We start from the raw sequence: 27,232 nt of genomic DNA, 5'->3' as shown, positions 1-27,232 counted from the left end.
GCGCTGGTAGAGACTGTATGAGACAACAAAACAACAAAATCAACACCTTGTCCAGTGGTAAAAGATTTAGCGAGTTCGTATTTGGCTTAGTGAGGAGTTTGGCACCGTTTGTTATTGTTGACTTTGTGGAACTAAAAGGCGCCGTTTCTCCTCATGATGTGTGACCTTTACTGGAATAATCAAATGTTTTTGCAGCGGTACTCTGGTATAGTTTTCAGCTAGGATACGACATGTCGTTTTAAAAAGCCAAATTCAGTCGGTCTTCATGCGCACTGGACTGCTGACTTGTGATTGATGACAAGGCAGTGCTGCGCGGTAGATAAATCACTTTGTAAACTATGACCTCTAGTAGTTAAGAGGGCAAAACAATAAATAAAAAATAATGTTTTCAGAAAAAATATATTTTAAAAAATGCTCTAAAAATTTACCAGGATAACACAAAGTCCCACGAAAGTTCAGCTGCCATTAAAGTTCTTAATAATGAATAATTCGTGCTCTTATCCCTCAGTGAATATGCAAACAGGTCTGTGTCCAAACTGCTGAACCCTCTCCCACATGACTGCACACTCTGTTCTCAGTCTGTACGTATTGAACCATCTCCTGTCACAAAAACCTTGTTCCTACACAAATTAAACTCAGATTTGAGGTGAGCAGAGAAAGAAAAACGTTCCTCCTCCAGCAAATAAATGTGACAACAGTCTTGACCCTGCAAATAAACATGTGCACAGTGACGGTCAAACATCCAAGTGAAGTAACAATAGGAAAATAATTATTTGAGTGGAGTTTAGCCTTAAATCGCTTCCCTACACCTCATAAAGATTTAAATTAGCCCTCGAAGTTTATTTAAAAGATGAACCTCAGTTGGTTTTACATCCATCTACAGAATATCACAGAACAGGGTCTGTTCAAAGCTTGATATTAACTACAGTTTTGTAGATGCACAGTAGCCCATTTCATTTTCAGTGGTACACTAATGTAAACCCACTTTAAACTAACTACGACGAGCGCACCTGTCAATCAAACCCATCCCAGCCTGTCACCATCCAATCAGAAAGCTTCTTACTTTTTTATCAGACTTTTGGGCCCAATCAAGACAAACCCTTCATCCCTCCACTCTCCCTCTGTGGGGAGTGGTTATGACCTTATTTGGGACTCATGACCTAATATGGAGCGCCGCCATGGAGGCAGCCGTACGAGGCTGCCTGCTAGTGACACTTTGCCCAAATTGTAGCTTTGACTGTCGGACACGGCAGAGAAGGAGGGTGAAGCAAAACACCCGAGTGGCAAAGACTGTTCTGCTCAAACTGTTTCTGTTTTCCTTCACGGAAGATCATCCAGAGCAGCGGTGAGGAGATTTAGGCGACGTGTTGGGTTAAATAAATATCAGAGCGCACATTGACGTCGCCATCCAAACCCTCATCGCACCGCGCAAGAAGAAGAAGAACCAGGATTGTCTACTCCTTGCGTTTTACCGTTTCCAGCTTGTTGGGACTAAATAAATCCCCCAGTAACACGTGATGTAGTCAGTATTAAATCAAGCTTGATACTCCAGAGTCGATCTAAATGCAGTACTGAGCGTGGTTTGGAGCGACCTGCTCAGATGCGAAATACTGCTACCTGCTATATTCAGTGCTTTTAAATTGGTCGAGGCTGAGAAGAAGTCAGGTAACAGTTTCTTTTGACAGGCGACACGCTGACTTACTGGACTGACTTTTCCAAGAGGTTACACTCAGAGGAACAACGTGTTTATGGATTGCTGCGCAGCGAGGAGCACCGGGAGTTGTAGGCTATGCTCTGATGCACTGATCGTGGTGATGCCTCGTTGCTGCTGTAAACTTTGATAGATGTTTGCAGAAAGAACTCGGTAGAAAAACGATTTCAGTGTTTAAACTCCGATACTCGCAGGCTGACCTCGAGGGAAGTGGGAAGCGCCTATTTCGTCCTTCCTCGTTGTTTCTGCCAAGACGTCAGGACTGATCTTTATCACTCAGTCCGACTCTTCTTCTGTGATTTAAACAAAGACCAAAGTGTTTGGGGATAGCATGGCAATGGTAGTAAACCAGTGGCCAGAGAACATTTCCGCAGATCCGGGGTCTCAGCTCCAGATCTGCGGCCAGGAGCCCGGCGGGGCACCGGGGACACCCAATGGTTCCACCCCGGGGAACGACGCACTTTCCGGGGACAAGATCCCCAACGTGGACTGCATGGTGTGCGGAGACAAGTCCAGTGGGAAGCATTATGGCCAGTTCACCTGCGAGGGCTGCAAAAGCTTCTTTAAGCGCTCGGTGAGGCGAAACCTCACTTACACCTGCCGAGGGAACCGAGACTGTCCCATCGACCAGCACCACCGGAACCAGTGTCAGTACTGCCGGCTGAAGAAGTGCCTCAAAGTCGGCATGAGAAGAGAAGGTAAGGCCGGAGCGGTGCTTCGTGGGTGTGTGGTGGATGTCAACGTGAGCCTGTAGCGCCAGAGTCATTTGTAAACAAAACGCTTTTCTGTGCGTAATGTTGCTCAGTGCAAAATATCAGCCGCCACAGGTAAATCTGAAAGTCAGCAGCTGTGAAGGATTCTTGTAAAACAAGTCACCACATTTCCCCACAGGCTCGAGCTTCTAGTGCAGTTTCATTTGTTTTCTCACTTTTCTAAAATCAAAAGGTAAATACTCTCCCCTTTGTATTATTTAAACAATATTTAAAAATCTGATCACTGACTGAGTTAGACTGGAAAACTAACTTCACCACACTGACAGATTTTCTCTTGCTGTGAAAAAAGACAATGTGTTAGATGAGTCTTTTTGTAAACGCTCATATGTGAAACAAAAAAGTGCAATTTTCAGATTTGTGCGTAAAATATGCGTCATGGTAACAAACGCTACGCCTGTTGATCAGAAGGTTTGTACGGTGTGTACCACAGTCAGCACCTACAGTACCACAATGCTTCTGCCACATTGAGCCAACAAATCGGAACCATTCATCCCGGTGCGCTCTCTTCTATAAATCCTTCTTTTGTCCCCCTGTTTTAATTATGCTGTTTGCTCACCGACACCCAAAGCCGCTATAAGAGGATGCCGCTACATTTGTTGTATTGTGTTGGATTAACAACGGGTCAGTTAGCGCCAAAGAGGAGCAGCGGAGCGCCCCCCTTATTAATTATCACCAGCGACACCCTATTCATTGCGCATATTTTAATATGTGAACAAAATGGAGCCAAATTTTCTTTCTCCCAGCTGCCGTGTGGGCAGCGTAAGGGATGCGTTCAGTGTTTTTTTGTGTTGATGCAGTTTGGATGAAACCAGTGGCGCCATCATTCAGATGCGACAGTTTTTCTTTCCAAAAGCCAGTGAAAGTCTGTTAATGTTTGATTTTCTTATATAACGTCGTGGATGAAATGAATGAAAATGCCAAAGGCCCACGGGCTACTGCGCAACGAAACACACACACTTATGGGAACAGCTGACCCACAGGCGATCAAGCTTTAGTTAGTGCGTTTCACTCACTCGTGACTTCAATTATCCTCAGAGGTGTAAGTGTTTAATGGAGATGTCACACCTGGCCCCTTTTTATTTTCAGCCCTATCGCTGCCAACGGTCTTGCTCATGGGCAGTTTGGTAGGAGATGTTGAAGGACACACAGTTTCTCCACAACGACCCGCCGACCTCTGTGCTCTGCCTGAGCCGAACTGTAAATACATGGGTGGAAATACCCGTCCTTCTTAGAGTCGGAGATGAGACGAGCCCCGCAGCGTTCCCGCTGGTGCACTGCCGTGCCATGCTGACGATGCCTGTGCGATCGTGTGCACATTGTACACACAGTCTTACCTCATGTAAAATAACCGCAAGCTACTCCGACTCGGTCATGCTCTTTTCGACTGAATGACCCCGAGGAAATCGCCTGACGCGCAGCAGTCTATTTACTGCAAAAACATCCATCTGATCCAGGAAACTCTTAACATTTTAAAGTTCAACGAGGTTAAGATATACAAGTACAAGAGATTATTTCTAATCACCTAATCTCATTTCTCTTATTGACACCCAGTGAAATGAACGGAAAGCTAAATTGGATTCAGAATAAATGCTGTCTTTCACCTTCAGTGGGAAATCCTTTATTTGTTTGTTTAGGCCCATTCTGAGGTGGAAAAGTTATGTGCTCAGTTTTATAGTAAGTGGTTAACATCATTTTAGCAGTGCGACCTTACAGAGCTGAAGGCTGCATATTGTTCAGGATACAAGAGCGTGTAAAGGAATTTGCTGTTTAGATTAGATAACGTTATAATGCTTTACATATGGGTTGTAGACTAGTCTAGAGAGTAAAAAATATTTATCTGGAGTTGTCAATAAGTTTGTTTATCTTCTGAAATCTTTGTATTTGGCATAATTGCCCCCCCCCCCCCCCAATTCAGTTTTAGACAAACTGAAGTTCAACTCAGTTGAGTCACTTTTTCGTCCTTAATGGGAAATGGGAAAGTTTGCAGACGGGCGTAAAACAGAAACACCCAAAGCCATAAATATGATACATAAATCAAAAACACACAACATATTCCTACAATCAAAACCACTAAAATATTTAAAAGCACTAAAAGTTTAATGGCACAGAGGTTACATATGTTTTTTAAAGAGCTGTTACACTTGAAACTGGAGTTTTCGGTCCTGGAACTCTGAAACTGAAAGTGTGGCTCATTGAAAAAATACCAGATAGCATTTCCTAAATGAAGGAAAATCTTGAAGAAAAGATCAGCTGAGTTTTATTTCAAAAGTGATTGAGAGCGATATGATTTTAAAACTCATAATCTGCTGACTTTTTGCTCTAAACGTTGTTTTCAGTGTTGGATTATAGCTGTGTGTAAAAAGGCTTAGATGTGGAGCAGGTCAACTTACACTGATTGAGCTCATCTCTTGGTGCATTTGAGGTCAGTGGGATTAAACAGGGTCTGTAAATCCTCTTTATTTATCAGCAACCATCTGTCTACTGTGGACAATTTTGTTTAGACCCATGCATTGTCCAGTGGTTCTGACAGTGACTTTATAAAAGTTGAGAACAGTTCAGAAATTAAAAGAGAATTAATCAGCATTAATAGTCTTAAATCAGAAACTGAGATACTGATATAATTATTTTTAAATAATAACGCTATTTGACTCTGATAAAAATATTTGATACAAATATTTTTGCAGCAGATATTCAATATATTCAATATTCAATGCTTCAAATAAATGATTATTTTATTTTCACATCTCTAGTAAATGAATCACTTCTGCATCCTGTTATTCAAAGTTTAATGGTGTCACCTGAAAAATGTCAGGACTGTGAAAACACACAGCACCTATTGTCCTCCCCACAGGTCACACATGCAGTAAGTCATATTTCGTTATTCAACAGGTTCACAAGTTCACTAAAGGTTTTAAAAAGGACATAATGTTATGATCCAGGTGAAATATGCATCTGATGGTTCTGCTTTCCATTTCCAACCGTATTCACTGGCTATTGATGGATCAGGAAAATACATTTTATTAAAGTTTAAATAAAAATAAAGTTTGCCAATAGTTTTGAAAACTATTTACTTTTACGTGAACTCCATCATAGCATATAGATCCTAATGTATTTTGACAGAGTAGGGCTGAGGGAAAAAGCTGGTGGATTGAACTGCTTATATCACTATGATTATTTGTGTTGATTGGTTTTGTTCACAGTGAAGTACAATATAAACCTGTCTGGCTACAGATTGTGTCTTTTGTCGATAAAGTTTAATATCACTTAGACTGCAGGGTGACTTTGTTTACACTCAAAGTTTCACCAGATTTAAAAGTACTTCAGTGTCAGAGTTCTTTTTCTTCCCAAAAGGAACGTTTGACCTCTTTCTGTAGCCTCTTGTGTAGCACATAATATAATCTGTTGGAGACTTTTATTCAGAGTATGACAGCAAGCATTTCTAAGAGAGCCTCAGTGGGAATCAAACCCCTGAAACCTTGGCAGCGTTAGTGTCATTGTGTCACCGCGCAGCTACACAGAACATCCACTTGTTTCTTTCTGTCAGTATAGTTTGCGGGCTGAATAGGAAGCAGAGAGGCAAAAAGAATCGGCCTGACAGAACCTTTGAACTGTGCTGAATGTTTTAATTTTAAAACACCACACAAGGATGAACTACTGATGTCACAGAGGACAAAAAGACACATGATAGTTTACTATGCTGATTGATATGCTAATTCATGCATATACAGTATTATTTTCATGTTCTCTGTATGTGTATTCATTTCTAAACTGGGCATCTGTGTCCACACAACACATGCAGCCACTCAGAGTTAGAAATGATAGTAAATAGTCTCAGAATCCAATCATAGCACAGAAATCTGTATTGGCCACATTCAGCATGTGCAGTGGGAAGGGTGCTGCCTCCTCTGACCCATATTGCACTCAGACAAAATATCCACAGCAGCAGAAAATATAGGTCAACCAAAACTAAAACATTAATAACGGCCAGGCTGAAGTCAAAGTCCAAATGTGCACACTGGCCATGGCCTCTCCAGTGAGTAAAGACCCCACTGGAGCACTGAAGTCTAACACACAGTGTATTGACTAATCTGTATTCCACAGTGGGCAATTTAACACCAAAACACAGTAGTCTTGCCTACTTTGGCTCTGAAAAGCTTTGTCATTACCTCCCAGTAATTTCGCTATTGACAAATTCAAATACTTAACCCCTGTCACCACATTCACACTCATTATCAGAGGCCTTTCAGAGGAAAATGGCTCCCATTGACATATTGTTCAGTACTGACCAGCCTCCATTAAAGTGATACACTGGCGCCTATGACGTTACCTCCAAGGCTAACTTTAATATTAGAGAAAGGCATGTGGGCGAATGCTGTAGTTGAATGATGCTGTTTTTAATGCCTTTTGACACATCAAGGTGAAAATGTTTCATCTTGCACTTTAACATGTAATGACCTTCTCTGTATTAAGGTGTTTTTTATGCCTTTTCCTGCACATCCCAGTGTATCACTAATGTGACAAAGGTAAACATGATGTGACCTTCTCAGGTGCATTCACTCAGTGACTCTTTACATACTGACTGACTCTGGACAGTTTTGCTTGTGACTTGAGCAGTTCAACCTGTTTTTGTGTGTCATTTGTAATAACACAGAGTTGAGAAAGAGGCACAGAATTTGTCAGTCACTGTCAGACACCTTTCACAAGCCTTCTGCTTCAATCTGACACACATTCTCAAATGAAGCACTGCAGGGGCTCTGTGCACATTTATATTTCAGGCATTGAGCTAATGATCTTATTTGTACTCCACATATGGAGTAGTAGTAGCGCAGAATAAAAAAAGTGAAATAAGCCATGAAGCATGAATACCAGATTCTCCTATTAGTCTCCATTTGGACTCAATTAGAGCAATAGTTTTATACAGTTTTTCAACCCAGAAGAGCCCATGGTAACACAGGCTTCACAGAAAGTTCCTTATACAGCTTTATCCTTGACATTACTTCATGAAGTCCCTAAGAGACATCTACTGAACATCCTGGTGCTGTTATTTGGTACAATGTCAAAAATAATCCACCTAAAAATATGTGCATGGATAGATACCACTTGGGATGAGTGGGGAAATGCATTTAGAGGGATGCTAAAAGTATTGCCTATTTACTGCAAAAATATTTAGTTAAACATTGACAGCATCAGCGTTCAAAATGTCTTTTTTTTAAAATCTGCATTAAGAAAATAAGCTGAAAATTACACACAAAGCAAAGCAAACATATGTCTGCTCTGCCCTTTAGAGACTAAGGGGCTGTAAGTGTAAGTAAGAATAGTGTGAATTAGCCGCGTTGAGTACACGGCGAATTTGGCTTTCTAATTAATTCAGGAACTGGCTCATCAAAGCCACAGACAGAGACAGACTGAGAAACTGCAGCTACACAGTGAAAACTACCAAACACCCTCATGCGTCTGTCCTCCATGTTGCTGTCTGTCTCTCTATCACTGCTGTCTCTCCTCCTGCACTGCCTCCGGTTTTTCTGTGCTCTCGTTGTGTTGTGTCCCTCACGTTTGCTGCATACCTCTGCTTCCTCATGTTCCACGCAACTGGAGACAGCATCAGTCCTCTGTGTGCAAAAGGTTTATTCTCAGTTATTTCTTTGGGATTGGAAATGTAGTCAACAGTAATGAACAAATATCTGTTTTGCTTTCTTCTGTCTTTCTCCAATTGCATCCACACAATGTTAATTCAACTTATACCTCAGTAAAACTTGTAATTGTTCAGTGCTCTGCAACAACAGCCTTCACATCTTTGTTACCTGTTGTAAACAGTCATCAATTTAATGCTACACTTAGAAGGTTTTCTACTCCAAGATAAACAGACCTGCAGGCAGTTATATCAACACCTTTACACGTTTAAACGCACTATCATTTATTTTTTGGGCCTCCTGAGAGAGATGTGTTGGATGTGCTGAATGCAACAAGTATTAGGCTGATGATATATATGAGGCGTTTTATGTTGTTTTTTTTCTTGCAGCAGAAAATGCTCCTGTAAAATAAACATAAGAGGAACTTGCACAGTGGCACACAATGGGAGAAATACTGTGGACTCAGCCAGGCTGTTTAAAACCATAGTCCGCAGTATCCGTACTACATCTTATATCCTAAATAATTAACAGTAAAAATGTGGCGAAGATTAAATGTGGACTGTCAGTTTAAGAGCGAGCTAGAGCAGTGTTTGTCAGCCTCAGCACAATCAAAGCACTGCCTACTGTTTGCTTCACAAATCTGGAATTGCCAAAGCAACAGGACCTTAGCACCAAGGTTGTTACCAGGTATTCAAAGCCTGATAAATATTTTTCTGCCCTTTTCTGTGTGGTATCATCTCTGTTTGTCTCTGTAACTCTGTCCTGGTTTACACATTAGCTCATCTCTGCTCCTATCTGACTCTCTCTGCCCTGCCACAGAGCACTGACCTGCAGGTCAAAGGTCAGGGACAAAATAAAACTTTGGCCACATGGATACTACCTTAGTGTCACGTCACCCACTGATCTCTGAACTGTATCACAGCTTTTTACATCTTCAAAATATGCAGTGGCATATACCTTTATGCATATAACCCTCTCTGTTACCTTTCCTTTTTTTATTTTCTTCTCTTGCAGCATGGCTGAATTCCTAATGTCATAAGCCTCTCACACTCAACACGTACGCACATTCAGCTGAGCTGTGGCACTATGTGATGAGGAAACACAGGCAGGTTCGCGCAGGGTAATGTGTTTATTTTTCGCCCGCCAAAGGAAGCTTTAGAAATGGAAAAGCTACTTATTAAATGCAACTATTAGTTTGAGCCAAATCTATAATGCGTCTGTGTTACCCGGCACCGTGACCTTTTAGTCCAAATGTTGATAGGCCTTAATTGTATTTAGCTGCTGTAATTCCACTAACAGTTTGACCCAGAGGCTAATCCAGGGCAGCCAGGCAGCGAACCGTGCACTCTGCCAGCTGCCATTTGCTGAAGTGGCATTTTGAACGTCGCAGCTGAAATGTCCCATGGTACCTCTGTTTGCGTGCACTTTCCTCCTCTCCCTCATTCCTGTGCCCTCATTTCATGCCCTACCTACACAGGATGCTGTTTTGTTTTGGGTTTTAGGGATTTGTAGGTTGTTTTTAAGTGTTTTTCCTGTTCTCAATTTGGAATCAGATCAACAATTTAATTTGCCAAGAAGAAATAAAGCTGATTGTTGATGATGAGCTCAGAAAATTACTTTAAACAATGAGTCACAGTGCAGTCACATCTAAAAAGCAGAAAACTGGTTATGGCAGACACGCAAATCTGACTTTAAACTCCCACCCTACAATTTATTCTTTGTTTTTTTCTTTATTTCTAATCTTCAGGCATCTGTATTTCTTTATCATTTTGTCTTTTTGCTGTCTGTTTCTGCCTTCCTTTTAGTCAAAATACTACATCCCTCTATCTCCTCTCTTGTCTCTTTCTCTCTATTCCTGTGGACCTTTCTAAATCACCCCTCTCTGTTCGCTGCTGTCGTCAGCCAGCTGTAGGCGAGGAACAACAGAGAGCAATGTGTCTCAGTCAGACGTACTCAAGTGCTCTGCCTCTCAGCCACGAGTGACCCTCACAATGAGGCTTTTCAAAAGTCAAGTGGATCAAATAGATTTGCCACCATCTGCAAGATTAACCACTAATCAATATGAGAGCAGATTAATAGCTGTGAATTCATAAATCAGCAACATCAGAAGCAGCAGGGTCCCAGCAGGTCGAGGAATTTGTGTAATGCCATTGAATTTTGATGAATTTGATTAATTTTCTATGGAGGTCCGAGACATTGTGTTTTTCAGCTTGTTCAGTACGTTAGTGAGAAGCCAGAAAGTTGTGGAATCAGGTTATCCCTACCTGTAGAGTTTTTTTTGTAGATGAAACATTAACAAGCTTGGACAGGGTGACAGTTTTAGGCCATCGTAGTTCTCAGACTTACACCGACAGTCAGGGGAGAGTCTTCTGAGACTGTGTTCTCCTAAAGAAAACCACAGAATGAGTCATTTAAGAAACTGCCCTGTAAAATGACATCAGTTTACATTCAAGGGACAAGGTTCTCTAGTGGCTAATTATAACTAAAGATGGAGGCTGGGACGCCTTCTGGGACTCCCAAAACATTGGATTTTAACACGAGAGGCTCCTGTTTGTTTCCACTGATTATTCTGTAAACAGTCATGAGGTTATTATTGTAACCATAAGGCTTAAGGTCTTCCAAACTGAGTACCATACTGATTTTAACCATAATCATCTTTCCATAACCCTAACCAAACCTTCACCACCATCATCAAACAGGTTTATTTTGTCAACAGCCTTTTCTAACGGTTTTGGAAAGCACAAACAAATGATGTGCTGAGTGGGATGTCAGGTCCAAAACTGCTTCTATGTGCCAGTTTAATTCAGAAGATTTATTTATTTAAGAGTCTTTTACAAACCAGCATTACAATAACTTCCTGACGGTAACCACACTGTAGGATTTAGTCTCTCACTTCACACCTCAGAGTGCCTGAAGTGAGCATATTTGACCACATAATCTATGACAACCAGTGTGGCTAATCTGACAACCGTCCTTTGTAAAACAAGACAAGAGCTGCTGGAGTGCAAGTGACAAGGAATGTCCTATTGTGCAACGTTGTCTTTGTGACAGGCAACACCTCTTCATAGTGAGACTGCACTGTTTGCCAAAGGAGACCACATTCTTTTCTGGGAACACGGGTTGACACAAGTTCACAGGGAAAACTAGTAGTTTGAGGTCAGCACCTTTTGTGCAGAAGCATTTTTTTTCCTCGTGGACGATGGGCTAGAAAAAAGGCATTTTTATAACACTCTTGAGTGATTTGACCTCTAGTTTTTTCAGACGTGCCACGGTGCATTCAATTGACACAGCTGCTATGTGTGAGGTGACAGGTGATGCAGAGTTGAAAAGCATTTTCCAAACCCCTCCTTTCCCCCTTTCTTTTACCCTTCTCTCCGCCTCCTGCTTCCACCTGTCTCTTTATGTAAACCATCGCTCTCTATCTGAAGCCTCATTTCAGGCTATATTCAAACATCTTGTACTCAACACCTTCTCTATCTTTCCCCCCTCTCCACCCTCTCCCCTCCCTGCCCCCCGTCTCCTTTTTTCAACTTACTCACCTCTCACTCTCTCCTTCTCCACCTTATCTCATCATTTCACCCTTTTACCTCATTTTTCCCCCCACACGTGGCCCCCTTTGCATTTTCATTGCCTCTGTCTCCCCTTTCTCACTCGCTCTGTGTAACTGTAGATGAAGTTATTAGTCAGACAGTGGGAATGGCTGAACAGGTGTTTTCCAAATGGGCCTTTGAGCAGTCGCCGCATCATCATCGCTCCACACGGGGAGGGGGTTTGGTATTTGTGTGTGTGTATGTGTGGCCTTTGTGTGCCCTTTTCGCCTCAGGCTAAGCCATTTGCCATGAGGGAGGGGGGTATTACTGTATGTATTCATGTGTGATGTGTGTGCATGCATATGTGAGCGCATAACATATGTAGGTGTGAAGAAGTGTTATATCTTTACCAGCTGCTGCTTGTCATTACTCATTGATGCACAACAGCAGTGTGGAATGGCCTGGCCATTTTCTACTGCTCCACTGAAAAGTCAAGCATTGACATATTTAGGAGTCAGAGAAATGTTCCCGTCTCCGCACTTTTTGCCCCTTTGACCCCATTCTGCAACCCCCCACCCCTGCCTCCTCTTCTTCTGTTTCACGCTTTTACATCTCACTTTTCACGTAGATCACGCTGAGGTCGTACGGATGTAAACCAGGTTCAGGTGTATCACATATTATTATAGCATGTCTCTTAAATCAAAAAGGTGTAATAACAACCTGGTGACAGATATTTATCATCTGTTAAATGTTAAAAGACAGTCCTGAAATGTTTGCAAAGAAAGAAAAGACAAAAACATTGGAAAATGTTAAATGTTCAGATTTACACAGCTGAGTTCTTATCTTCATCTATTCTGTTTTCAATCAGCTGTACAACGAGGGCGTACATCAAACTCTCAGAGCAGCCCTGGACAGTACCTGACCAACGGCACTGACCCGTACAATGGCCAGCCCTATCTGTCCGGCTTCATCTCTCTGCTGCTGCGAGCAGAGCCCTACCCCACGTCTCGCTATGGGTCCCAGTGCATGCAGGGAAACAACCTGATGGGCATTGAGAACATTTGTGAGCTGGCGGCCAGGTTACTGTTTAGTGCTGTTGAATGGGCCAAGAACATCCCGTTCTTCCCAGATCTGCAGCTCATGGACCAGGTGAGTCAGCCACTTTGATGATTTTGTGTATTAGACTTTAAAATATTCATCGAACCAAAGTCCACTCCTTTCCCCAGCATATTCTCTTTTAATACCCATGCTGTTATTCTTACCTAATGCCCACTTAGGTAAGAATAACAATACAACTGTTATTCTTTACAGCAGTGAAGCTACAGCCAGCAGCTTCTTAGCTTAGCATAAAGACTGGGAATGGGGAGCTCTCTGGTTATTTCCAAAGGTAACATACACCTGCCAACACCTGAAAAACAACCTTAATATCAGGTCATATTACATTTGTTTAATTGGTAGAAAATGCATGAGGCATGTTGTGCTGGACTAAAAATGTTCAACTATTCCTTCAATAAACTATGCAAAGGAAAAAAGTTGAGAATGGGGATTATGTTTTAGCCTAACAATGTAGAAAATTAGTCCTTGTCCATGTCTGTTTTTGTACAATATGTAGAATCAGTGAGTAAGACATGGAGCCATAAACATAATTAGATTCTACTTTTCTATTGAATCAAAACTGAAAGAGAGCTGTAATCTAATGAAAGTCCATAATTTCATGATATATGAAAAATAACCAGATACCTCATGACATTTTCCCCGTTTACACTTTAAAAAAAGAAATGAGACAATAAATAATAGAAAATGCTGACATATTATTTTTCTTTCCCTCTTTTGTTAATCATCACTTAGTGGCATATAAAAAGTAATCCGTTTTTGTTTTTCACTGACGCCAGAAACAGCCTCTCGTAACATTCAGAATGGACCTGACATCAATCCTGCAGATGCAGATTTATACCAGCTGTAAAGTCTTGGCACAGAGTGATCGCCTGACCTATAAATATTCACATACACCTTAGGTAGACATAGTCATCACAAAAATGTCATGCTATAGCTGCACCATTACCCTGTAACATTAATATATCATTAATGTCATGTCGACATGGAAAATATATCAGTCCTTTCTTTTATGCACGTGCTTTAGTATTTTACCTATGGTGTTAAATAACCTTGTTTTAGTGTTTTGTTTTTTGTAATTCTTTTCAACCTACTATCGAAGGCCTCGGCATCAACTACTGTCTTGATGCCAATAGCATGAAATCTTACAGGCTATCTGAGCTAGACAAAATAAGAGAAATGCTTAAAAGAACTTACAACTTGTGGTCACTAAACCAGTCATTACAAATGACGAAGGTGGGCCATATTAGGCTACATGCCACATTGCACTACACATTAATTTCCTGTATGTATTCATATCCCCATTTTGTGTTAAGGTCATTATTTGAACAGTCGTGTTCCATGCAACATTAAGAAATTCAGGTATTTTCTGATCCATGAATCATAATTTTCAGATGCTTCCCACTTGGTGTTTTTACATTTATTTTGAATACAAAGGTGCAGTTTGCCTTATTACTCTTATATCTGATATATGATAAATTATCCTATCATCATTATAATGATATATGATAAGTTGTCATTATGATGCTGTCACATCACAGTTTAACTGCTTTTCCATGAGTTGGCATTATTTTGTCAGTCCAGTGATTTAAGCATGTAAACAAACAATACCTCTGTGTTTTAATAATAGATTTGATAAGAATATTTCTGTTCTCATGCCATCATTCTTTTGTAATCTTCATGACCTTTAAAACTGACAATAAAAGCTTCATCATGTTGGTTCTTCCTCAAAATCAATTTTTCATGGAAACTCTCTGTAATGTGCCTGGTTTCTGTATTCTTCCTTCTTCTCCTATCCTGTGTGTACACAATGAAACATCACCATCTTCAAAGCAGATATTAGTTAAATCTGAACCTAAACCTGAAAACACACCTTTAAAAGTGATTAGTTCTTTGTCACCTGTTTTTTCACATTTGGGTTTAAAAATGAAATGCTGTCTTATTGGAAGGAGGTTATAATTTTCTTGCTTTATTAAACACTGCTATTTATATTTAGGTGGCACTCTTACGCATGTCATGGAGTGAGCTTTTTGTGCTCAATGCTGCCCAATGCTCCATGCCCCTTCACGTGGCCCCACTGTTGGCAGCGGCTGGCCTGCACGCCTCGCCCATGTCAGCAGAACGTGTGGTGGCCTTCATGGACCATATCCGCGTCTTCCAAGAGCAGGTGGAGAAGCTGAAGGCCCTGCAGGTTGATACAGCTGAATATTCATGCCTCAAGTCCATTGTGCTCTTCACGTCTGGTGAGTTTGTCTGCATGACATTTCAACAGTATATTGAGTTTATACAGTGTAATTGGAGGTGGGTGACCCCCAGACTCTGGGAAATATTTTTTTTGCACCCAAATCAATTTCAACTAGGGTCTGTTAAAGTGTCACAATGGCCACATTTCCACTTTTACTCATGGACTGACAAATTTGCACTTTTCATGTTAACACAAAACAAGTCAAATTTATTATTGTGGAATATCACCATGTGCTCAAAAAGCATGACAGTCCTGAAGTAGCAACATTCTCTGATCCAGCTGAATGTTTTTAATCCACTAGGACATAGATGGAAAGAAGCAAGAGAAACTGCAGAGAGAGGTCCTGACTCTGAGGATGCAGTTGTTTCAGAGAAAAAGATACAAAAAATATAAATAGAAAAACATGACAGAAAAGATCCTCAACTGTTAGTCTATGATATAATAAAGCAAAATCAAAATTTCTGAAAAATCAATTAGATCCACTTCTTTGTGTAGGTTGGTTTCCACTCTTTTATTTTTCCCTTGGTACAAGCTGATGACGACATGAGCATAACCCTCATGCTGTGAACAACTTTACTATTGCTCAGACAGAAAAGAGGCGGCGCAGCATGCAGGTGACCTCAGAAATATTCTGTTAATTGGTCTAGTATGTATTGTCAACATGGATGCTTAATCTGAGGTATCAAAACACATAAACAGCTTAACCTGAATTGGAGAAAGCCAAGAGGAGGTTTATTCTGTCTGTTAAACATCACCAAAGCAAACTTCCTATTAGAGGTGCCTACACATATTTAATGCACTATGAAGTACTTAATGTTATTTAGCTCGTTTGTTAGCATAGCAGATCAGAAATATTCTCCCAACACTTTGAAGGCAGCAGTCTGAACTGAATGCAGTCAAGTTAACGAGGGCAGAAGCACAAAGTCACTCTAAAAATACAATACAATTAATTATATTGTTTTCACAAACAATAGATAAATACAGTCACTTTCATAATGCAAAAAACATCTAATTAGTCCAGTTCAAGTGGTTGAGGAGAGTTTTCGACATGGTGATAAAGTACTGAATCTTAAATCTTTTCTCACTTTGGTCTATAAAAATATTTACCCCTCACAGTGCAGAGAAAAGGACATTTTAAAACCTCTTGTGCAACCAATATAATAATCCAACCACTTCTTTTTTGAATATGCAGACATACAGCGTGGCTTTGTTTTTTTTAAAGGTTGTCTGTTATATAATCATTTCACCTCTGAATAAGACATTACGTGTCTTTAGCTGTAAGAAACATTTTTTCCCACCGCTGCAATGAAAGCCGGTTTGAGCTCAGACAAATGAGGCCGACTCCAGCTGTATTCAGCACACAAACTTCTAACTTCCACTGAGCCTGACCGAGAGGTGACCTCTAATGCTGCAGTAGATATTGGCTCATTGGCTCCATATGTAAATGCTGTTGCAACAGTCCTCCCACTACTCAGTCATGGTCTCTGCCCTTCATGAATTTTGTTGTAATTTGATCGCGCTCTCATACTTTAAAAAGCAGCTATTGACCCTGTGAGTAGCAGCTTGTCTCACTTAAATCACTTTAAGTTTATACCTGAAGTTTTTAGCTTTTTCTTAGACTGCACTGTTTTTATTGACTTTCTGCCCCACATGTATGTATGCATTGTTCACAAAACATGTTTAAGGAAGACTGATGGACAAGCAATGACTTTTTCATTTACATTACACCTGGTTTAAATAGAAACTTTGACATTGACATTCAGTCAACACTGTCTGAAATCTTGTGTTGTTATGTTAATTAATACCCTAAATATTCCATTGCCTCATTGTAATGTAGTTATTTCGTGACAAAGAAAATGTGTTTAAGTTAGCACAGTTGTCTGTTTGTATCCAAATCTCTTTAGAAAAAATAGGGCAGTTGAGCCTGACACCTCCACCATCTTAGTTTAGGGTCTCGCTACTGTGCTTCAGATAAGATTAAATCAAACTCTAATGATTTTACATTTGGAATAACCCATAGGATATGCAATGTTTTGATACAGATTATACACAAACCCTGTTGAGGTTTATCCCAACAGTCACTGTGCTCCAGCTCCAGCCAAAATACTGTCACATCTGGGATGCTTCTCTGAGAGATCATGCTTTGTGACCCAGGGGGAAACGTATGGTGAATAAGCCAACACCGAGATGTCACTTTTCTGTGATTTTTATTGCATTTTCCCTCATTTCTCCCTTGCACGGCTTGTCAGATCCACTCTGTGTACACCTAGCATCTCTCCTCCATGAATGTGGATTGCTGTGGATCCACCTCTCCCTTCTCTTTTCCGCTTTCAGCCATCTCTGCTTCATGATCCCATCTATTATTGAAACCAGTCATCCACCCCTCCTCCCTAAGCTCCCCAAACCCAGCCCAGGCCCGGGGACCCCTGCCCCCACCTTGGGAGTTGAATTATGTATTGTGGGTTTCAGTGAGATGGAGGATTCGCCGCAGCCTCAGCCATGACCTACATAACCCCTGTAGCCTTGAGCATCCCATGTGACTTCCCTGTATGCAGGCAGATGTACTCACTTGTACACTCATTGCAAAAACTGCACGTCTTACCAAAAGACTCCAGAAAACAATACATGTAGTGAAACGTACAGATATGAAAAGAAATTTGAATGTAATGCAGACAGACATGCTCACATGCACACGACTACACAGACACGTTAATAAACCTGATTCCTGCAGACCTGCTAAGATGAGCCAACAAGCTCAGGCAAACGCCAATCGGCTCCACCTCCCTCTGAGTCTCCTCCCTCCTCTCCCCTTGTGAAACACAGTCCCATCAAGCCACATCAGAGAATGGGCATCTCAGTCCTACCACCCTGATCCCTAACCCCCAATGGACTAGTGTGTGCCCAAGGATCAGACAAAAGACAGAGCGCTTGGCGTGGAAGGACACCCACAGAGCTGTCGCTTCAGCACGCGAAGTGGTTTCAGTCACACAGACAGCTTCACTAATCCCAACCAGGCACTGACCGCCTTGTCACGCAGGACCCAAAATGGCGGCCCAGCAAAAAAAAGCAGTCCAGCTGCCATATCCCTGAGTGGAGGGAAATACAGCCGAAGTGGGAGCAATTATTCATCCAGAATGATGAGAATAGTGGCCGCTGGGGGTGGGGATGGGTTGACATGCTCGATTAAAATATGAGGTAAATTAAATTTTTTTTGTTGTGTACAACTGAGGCCCAGCAGAGAGGAGTTTACACAGGGGGCAGATAAAAGTGTGAGATGACAAAGGGAACCCACTATCCAAGGTGACAGGTTAAAACGTAGGGACTAGTGCTTTTAGACTAAAAGAAAGCGCTTGAGAAGAAATTGCCCTCATTGAAAACCTGTCATCCAAATGAGGGTTCACTGAAGGGGCACAGTCAGAGAGCAGTCCCACTCAGTGTACAGTATATGGCAGAGTACAGTAAAATATGGCTTTGTTTTGAGATCACACATCTCTGACCTCCTTTGCTAAACCTGTCATCCTCTCCCCTGCACACAGAGGGTGTGAAAAGTATTGCGCACAGTGTTACACACTCGTGCTTGTGTGAGACTCTTGCCAAGGTGGGAGCCAGGAATATGGGAGGTGTGAGGAGGCAGAAGGCAGACATGACCTCCAGCTGTGGGGAAAGGGAACACAGTAGTGTGCCATGAACACAGACCACAGGGGTGTGGTAGATTCATATCTCAGCAGTGACAACCTCAATTTCCTCAAGTTGGAGCTAGATTTCTCTGAGTACCCCTCTAAGTTATCTTTCTTTTTATCTCTTGGTGAACTTAGATTTAATTTATGGTAGAATATCAGGTCAGGACTTCAGACTGAACCACACATGTTCAGTGTGCAACAAATTTTATACTAAATACTAGCAAAATTTAAGCCTTATTCATCTGACTGGTATTTCTTCATTATGCTGAGCAGATTAAACAATATCATGCTAGTAACAGACTACAAACAGATACGGGATATTGGGTCTGAAATATGTCTCAGGTGTGGTATTTTATTTGTCATAGAGGAAAATTAGCAGGAAGATTTAGATGCCATGATATTTCACAACATGTATTTTGTGACCCTTGGTTGTTGGCATACCGATCCTGCAAATCTCTCTGCAGCCTGACGACCCATCACCTTTGCACAGTCTCACACTGTGAAAGACCAGCAACTGTGATTGGCTAGGGGTCTCTGGTTCAGGTTGTTGGAATTTACTGCACAATGATCATTGAATTTCACACATTGACCTTCTCGAAAGACATTAATGATATGTAATCTGAGCTCCTCACCATCATCTGCATCAGTTTCATGAAGAGACAAGTGCTCATGTTTCTTAGATTCTGTTTACTAAGTTGTAGTGTCCTTTCAGAAAAAATATTGAAGATTTTTGATAAAATATAATGATCCTTAACCCTCTTCCTTTTTTCTAGATGCTATGGGGTTGTCAGATGTTGCCCACGTGGAGAGCATCCAGGAGAAGTCTCAGTGTGCTCTTGAGGAGTATGTGAGGAACCAGTACCCCAGCCAACCAAACCGCTTTGGACGCCTCCTTCTCCGCCTGCCGTCCTTGCGCATCGTCTCCTCCCCGGTCATTGAGCAGCTGTTTTTTGTGCGGCTGGTGGGCAAGACGCCCATTGAGACATTGCTTCGCGACATGCTGCTCTCTGGCTCTAGCTACAACTGGCCCTACATGCCTACTGTGCAGCGCGAGCGGCCCATCTCCCTCCACTACAATGAGAATGGGCCATGAGGGGGACAGACTGATGCAGAAGAAGCTGCCTGAGAAATTCAGCCTGAACGTCCATCTAACTACTCATCCACCCATCCTTCCTTCTTTCATTCTCTGCGTTCAATGTCTCAGCTTTCTTGGAGGAAGCATCTTCCTCACCATTCCACTGAAAAACCAGACTGACTGTATAATCTGTCACTATGCCAGTTAGACAAACCAGCCATTCATTCAACCACCACCAGTGCAGAAACTTGGTGGCCTGTTCCAGTCCCTCGCACAACTGCATAGTCTGCATTTGAGATGTGGCACAAGATGGACAGTTTGGTAGAACAGGTTATTGCGCAGTTCACCAGCAGGTCTGTTGGACTCACTTCATATGCCAGTCTCAAACCCCATGCAAGTCAGCAAGAGACAAAACATTTGCTTTACTGTTGGTGCTTTGCCTACATTCAGTGAGGCTGTGTACAAGCATCCCAGTATGGCCAGTACTGAGTAAGGGCTTTGCCAATGGGACTCTACAGCTAAGAGCACAAGGCCCATTGTATATTTACAAATTTTTAAAAAGAAAACCAGAAGCCATTAAAAAAAGAAAAATGCCAAAATGTCTTGGACTTTTGCAGAGAACATGTTTTATTGTGTGTGTTTGTATTAGCACTGTTTCTATGGGGAGAAAACTCATGATTGTGTCCATATGTACAGTATATCATTGATTCATAGGCATCTATAGCATATTAGGGTTAAATGGGAAAAGCTCAGGTTCAAAGGGTGGGTAGACAGACAGAGACAGACAGACACAGACAGACTTGCCAAGAACAAGAACAAAAAGACAAACCCAGTAAAATTTACACTTATCAGCCTGTGCCAAAGCTGAAAAATGCATATTGTTTGGATTATTTTTGTGATAGTGTTGGTGGTGAAAATGTAATGTTTGGTTTGTCTATAATTAGACTATATACTTGTGTTTGGGTCTCAGGGGGAGATATGGAGTTTGTAAAAATAAATACAAATAAAAGCTTAGGCACTTGCATTGCAAACTAGTCAGAACCTACACTTATTCACTTCTATACAATCACAGCACTGGTAGATTCTTGCTACCCTACACCGTTTGATCGATCTATCTTTTTACTTATTCGAAAGGCCTATTATAACTGTAACTCCTTACATGATGCTATCACAGGAGTGACACAACTCATCCTCTTTGTTGTGAGTCATGATTGTCAGTCTTGGACCTTTTGGACTGCTGAGCATTTTACAAAACTAGCTGTACTTGCCTTAGAACAAAGGTTTTGTCACTGAGCATTTATCTTATGACTGTGCCATAATCTCTCGTTACCTGTTATAACAGGTATTATGTCCTGTCAGGAGAGGAAATGAACTCACGTGATGTAAGAAAAAATGGATACTGTGCACAGAAAAGTGATTCACAAAACAGAGATTAAGGTTTCAAGTTAAAATATTGATAAAAACATAAAAAAGCAGATATTTCTGCTTTACCATTATCAGCACTTTCATTTTTTAGACCTCATGAAAGTTCTTTTCCACTTCCTGATGATATTGTCATGTAGGGAAAACCCCCTAAACTCATGTCATTTGAGCTTATTGTACCGATACTGTAGAGAAATGTATCACTAACCTCTGAAAACCTCAGTCTATGTTACATTATTATCCTAGTTGGACTTATGACTGTGACTTAGCTTAGGATTATTGAGTTTTTTTTTTCTTCCTGTTGAGGGAAGCAAATTTGTTTCTACAGCCTGTCTCACATTTCCACATGGCACTATGGCTTCAATGTCAGGTATTGGTTTTGGAAAGCCACCTGGGACCTTGGAAAGTTTTGTTGATAAATGAATTCACAGAAAATATCTCTGAGTTTGTTTTTATCCCCTCTATTTTTGTTTGGAAATATGGATTATCCATTAATTGAAATAAAATTTTGTTCACAGTAAATTTTCTGCTTTCACTGATATCTTGAGTCCATGTTTGCCAAAATTGAAGCAGCAAAATTAAGATGTTCTGACTTTTGTTCTACAGTTTGTTTTATGACTTTCATGTTTTTTTCATTAGTGTGACATGGTGCAATTGCTATGGATAAAAAGCCAGTCAGAGGTGGTAGGTAGGTTCAGTGTTCTTTTGCTGATCCATTATTCAAAAGTAAATTGATTTAAGCTGCAGGTTGATGCACTGTCAGCTTCAGATTCTGTGAATCTTAAGCACATAACAGAATATTGAGGTCGGTAATCAGCTGTTTCTTCTTGATATGCACCCTCCCAAGTTTCACTTTACACTGCCTTGTAGCTCTGACTTCTACAAACAACCAGATATCTTCTGATGCAGTTGCTTATCTCTTGTCCTATAGATTCAGCTGGGGAGAGTTTCACGCACATGGAAGCCAAAGAAGTGCTCAAACTGTGAGTCACATAACATTGTCTATGGGCAAAATTAATACTTATACTCCCAAGGACCCAAATTAGTTTGTTCTTTTAAGACTCTCCCAGTCTCATAAATGGCCACATTGTTTTAAGATCTACATTCATAATCATAATAAAGGCTTTTGGTTATGAATTTGTAGTCTTTATTCCCAAGCAGAAATAATCTGGGCTATTTAACAGATATTCAAATGTTCTTAAAGTTTAAGACATTATGCCTCCAAATTCAGAGAAGAGCTCCTCATGGGGAGATGCAATCAGTGCAGTGCCATTTTAAAACTTCCTATATCTTGAAAACTTAAGATAGAACAAACCTATATACAAAAAGATATCTTTATCTTTTAAATATAGTTTTTAAAAACTATATTTAAAAGATATCTTTATCTTTTAAATATAGTTTTTAAAAACTCACTGATCACATCTTGTTTGATTTTTGTTCTTTTAATTCTGGTTTACTGAAGGTCGTTACAAGTTCTCTTAAAATCTGTGAAGTAGTCTATAGATGATCTCTGTTCATTTGTCCTATTCATAGCATTAGCAGTATTTTCAAACCTGACATCAGTAAAACACTTCCACCTCATATCATTAAGGATAAATAATTCTACTGCTCACAGATTGCTTTTTCCAAAGAGCACTTTAAATCAGTGAGGAAAAGAGGAACGTGCTGGTCGATACTGTGATCGATCAGTGATTTTAAACAAAATAGGGGTTTTCCTGCTGGGACGCAGGCCAAATGTTGATACAGGCCTGCCTGGTGTGTGACAAAAAGTAAACAAACAGCATGACCTGTGTGTGTGTGCGTGTTTGTGTGTGCGTGCGTGCTCAAAAGTGCACACATGGTCTTTGACCTTTGGGTTCAAGGTGTTTCACTAGGTGTACATGTACGTGTGCATGCTTGTGTGTTTAAGTTTGGGTAAATATAGCTGCTGGCAGTGGTAACTGTCAGATGGTGAAGTAGAGAGGCGACAAAAGAAAGACGGAGAAATGGACGAGTACAGGTTTGTGCCTAAACTCTCAAACATGATGTCAAGTTACCTCCTTCACACCACACACACATAAAGACACACTCCCACACATGGTAACCTTGTGCCCTTTACACCCACCCTCCTTGCCTCCACCTACCTCCCCCAATCCCTCAATCCCCACCCACTCTCTTAACCGCCCACCACCATCTTGCTTCCCGGTTTCTGTGTGTGCATGTGAGTGTGTGCGTGTGTGTGTGAGTGTGTGTGTGTGCGCGCTTGTGCGTGTGAAGAGTTGCTGATTGACTTATGCCTTCATTTCAGAGCTGTCAGTCCTGGCCGAACACCATGACCCCTCAACCTCCATTTTGGAGGCGCGCATTTTTTTTCTTTCCTTCACCATATGAATATAAAAAACACATGTGGCCCAGAGGTGTGTGTGTGTGTGTGTGTGTGTGTATGCATGTTTATGTGTACAGGTAAATCAAACTGACATAGCTCCTTTGAATGGCAGAAGCTGAATTACTTTTGCACTTCAATTTTGCACACCTGCCATTTATGGCAAACACTGGGCTCAGCACAAACCATAAAAGCAAAATATGCTGCTTCAAGATACAAATGGAAGTCAGTAAATATCACACCCTACAGGACCAAATGTAGCAATTACAGTTTTTCTATGTGGCTAAACTACTTTGCATATTACAAGTATGTGCTTATTTTTATAGATCTGCATTGTAGGCTAATGTCTAGAGATTTAGCACGTCGTGGATTTGGGCTAATTGAACTAATTGTTTTTATATATGGTACTAACTAACAATGGTATATATAAGCTATTTACAGAGAATAGATGAAAATAGATGAAATGCTTCATTTACACTAGGTGAAATTTGATTTAATAGTATTAGTTGAACATATTTAGATGGACTTTGGCATAACCAGCAGCAAGCCACAGAAACAATGGATCTATCTGAACCATCAGTAAGTAGGCAGCCAAACCAATCAGATCCCAGCCAGAGGTCGAGATGACAAACACAATAAGGCAGCAGATTCATCACCCCATGTGCTCTGACAGTAATTGTCCTGGGTCCATGTCACAGTCCCTGTGTTTAAAATACAAGGGATGCTCCTTTGACAGAGATGATATCAGCACCAGTCACATACATTTAAACTAGACACCTTCTCTATTTGTTATGACACACTTTCAATTTAGCAAAAGGGCCTCACTGAAGATGAACAGTGCCCTATGTGGGAGGAGGAAGCCCTGTGAAAGCAGGTTGTTGTGAGAGTAATTTAGACTTGGGTAAAGAAGGCGAGACATGGGGAGTGATTTTGTTTAATAAGAATGCACGTTTTGTTGCTGAATGTGAATAGTAGGAGTACAAGGGCGAGCTACACATCCATCTCTGGGGGATACAGCTGCCCAGATCGATAGGTCGGGTGTCAGACTGAATTGAGGTCACTCTTTGTCTCCCTCAAAGAGGTCCCACTTACTGGCTTGCGATCAAAATGTAGTGGAGTATTAAATGAAAGGGAGGAGGATGAGGCTTGACAGTTGTATCAGTGACCGCTGTCCCGTCGGAGCAGCAAGGCTTTCTGTTGGGCAACGTTTATTCTCAGCTGTCCTAAGAAAAGGTGTCTGTTCTTACAGGGATCAATAACCTAACGGTATGTGATGACACTGTTGTTGCTCAGTTCTTTCTCATTCTTAAATGAACTGACAACAGTCTTTTCCTCTCAGCTGAAAACATATGCATGTAATTATGCAGCAGGACGGAGATTCAGCACTGTCGCACCATAACAAGAAGATTCAGGGTTCAAATCCTGTTTAAACCCAGGGCCTTCCTGTGTTGAGTTTGCATCTTCTCCCCATATCTGTGTCGGTTTTACTGGGCTTCCTCCCGCAGTCCAAACACATGCAGGTTAGGTTAACTGGTGACTCTACCTGAGTTTGGGCTCTTACCACACTGTTGCCACCTTATCACCAATACTGCTTTAATTGATAATTATAGTCCTCTTCAGCAGCTTCAGTTAACTGGTCTTTTTTTTAACTTTTTGCATATACAAAACATCTTTCTTTCTTTAGTTCCATAGGTTTTTATAATCCATAACATTTTTGTACCACAACAAATGCAGCTGAAAATCTGGTTTATGTGAACAAGACAAAGCCAAAGTTCATTTTTAGTTTCATTAATTTCCTCTTGTTTTTTTTGTATGATTTATAATTGAATGCATGACAAAAAGGGCAGGCCTGAAACCAAGCACGCCCTCTTGACACTTGATATATAGAGCAATGCATCTCCAAAGCTAATATTATAATGAATTAGATCTGTGTCGACGTGTGTGGCCCAACAGTAGACTGTTTGTGAAGATGTCCCAAAAGCAATACCCCCATTTCCAGAATCAACACACCCCCATTTAGCATTTCCAGATCCCCTGAAATGAAACGCTCATTTTTCCATAACTATCATCTTCGGCAAAGCATTGCAAGGGAATTGGATCTGTCTCTGCACAAACCCTCTCCACTCAGATCTCATCAAGCGTGGGCTGGAGTAACCCCTCTCCTGCAGAAATTGCTCTGAAAGGCAGAAAAAAGTACATCTTTGAGGTGCCGACCAAAAATGGCATTGGACCCTTTCGCATACAAACTCCAACCCCCAACACCGTTCCTCTTATAAATCCTTAAAGAGGATCCCAACTTCAATGTATGGCAACACCATCAATATTGATGTGGGAGAAAGTTCCTCCAAAGCCGCCTCAGTCACAGAACATTAATATTGATGGTGTTGTGCACCAGTGCGGACGCTTGGTGTGACTCTAAAATGGTAATGGCATCTGGACTGAGGGTTAGAGGCCAATATCATTGCTGAATATGGACATGGCTGTTTAGCTGCAAGCAGGACAGAGGGCCATGCCAATCATCATGTCCTCTTCGTCAACCCCACCAACCCAAAAAGGGCATGTGTAGGGTTGCTGATCAGCCCTCATCTCATATGAATTTATTCTTCTGGTGAAAGTTTACAGGACGTATTGAATGAAATTAAAGGTGCTTTTTAAGGGATTTTTACATCATGAACCTTACTTCTGATGACAAAAAATATATATATTTGCTTTCTGTTTTGACAATAGATGTCTTTCCTGCTTATGTGATAGGGATTTCAAAATGTTTAGTCAAGCACAGGACTGGAAGATGTGCGTGTATCTTGAATGTCCCAATTTTATGTAAATCACTGCAGTGCCCCTTTAAGAACATATGATGCCAAATGACCCGATTTAATAGTCTCTGCATGACTTTATCAGTCTTATATAAGTGACTGAACAATAAAGACACACATGCTTCATTAGCATGTGACTTTGATGCATTAACCTGAGGCAGACAGCGCCGTGTGTAGGCTGCATTTTATCAGCAGTTGTAATCCATCCACCCTAATGTTATCTTGGCTCCATCATAGTGTCCTCTGTTTGTGTAGGCATATGATTACACTGAGGTTGTTTTCTGGGTCAGTAAGTTAAATATTTCAGTTGGTTTATTTTTAGCGCTGCCTGTTTCCACTTTGTGCATGCTATGCATGTGTGTGTGTGTGTGTGTGTCTGTGTGTGTGTGCCATATACATGTATGCATATCACTGCCTCTCGCTCACTGTCTGTGGTATCTGCAGGCTCCATTTGACCCACTAAGTCATCTTCACATGGCCCCTGGGATCAATTGAGTGTTGTGTACAGAAGGAGGCCATCATAATTGGCTGACTGTGAACTGACAACAAGATCTCTATTAGATGCTCAGACATTAAAATAACTTTATTTAGTAAGCTAGTACCAGTCAGGTGTATTATTTTCTAAAGAATTTGTTTACTAATCAATTAGGTAGCTTATATCTCATCAGTTTAATGTGAATGTAGTTGACCTGCACCACACTTTAAAATATCCAGTGTGCTCAAAGCAGTAGGAGAACTAATTGACATTATATCACTTGTACATGGCATTGAATTGTCAGGGTGCAAGGAAGGTATTGTAATGAGTACAGAGATAAGTACCCACTGAACTGTGAAAAGCAGACACGTTTTCCACAGATTATGACAAACACAATGATTGG

General features: G+C 41.0%; 1 protein-coding gene across 1 annotated transcript; it reads left to right on the top strand.

The window, feature by feature from the left end:
* The first annotated feature begins 1,233 nt into the window (after positions 1-1,233).
* On the top strand, positions 1,234-21,701 carry nr2f5 (nuclear receptor subfamily 2, group F, member 5). Its single transcript, XM_026317140.1, has 4 exons — positions 1,234-2,409; positions 12,513-12,793; positions 14,754-15,000; positions 19,456-21,701. The coding sequence occupies exons 1-4, from the start codon at positions 2,043-2,045 to the stop codon at positions 19,773-19,775; spliced, it is 1,215 nt and encodes a 404-aa protein (XP_026172925.1). The 5' UTR covers positions 1,234-2,042; the 3' UTR covers positions 19,776-21,701.
* The last annotated feature ends 5,531 nt before the right edge of the window (positions 21,702-27,232 follow it).

The sequence above is a fragment of the Mastacembelus armatus genome, chromosome 16 (genome assembly GCF_900324485.2).
Source record: "Mastacembelus armatus chromosome 16, fMasArm1.2, whole genome shotgun sequence".
NCBI lineage: Eukaryota > Metazoa > Chordata > Actinopteri > Synbranchiformes > Mastacembelidae > Mastacembelus > Mastacembelus armatus.
This window is presented reverse-complemented; position numbering and strand designations above follow the sequence as displayed.

Coding starts and splice junctions, on each gene's coding strand:
- nr2f5 (XM_026317140.1), top strand. CDS start 2,043: ATGGCAATGGTAGTAAACCAGTGGCCAGAGAACATTTCCGCAGATCCG. Junction 12,794..14,753: donor ATCTGCAGCTCATGGACCAG/GTGAGTCAGCCA, acceptor ATTTATATTTAG/GTGGCACTCTTACGCATGTC. Junction 15,001..19,455: donor CATTGTGCTCTTCACGTCTG/GTGAGTTTGTCT, acceptor CCTTTTTTCTAG/ATGCTATGGGGTTGTCAGAT.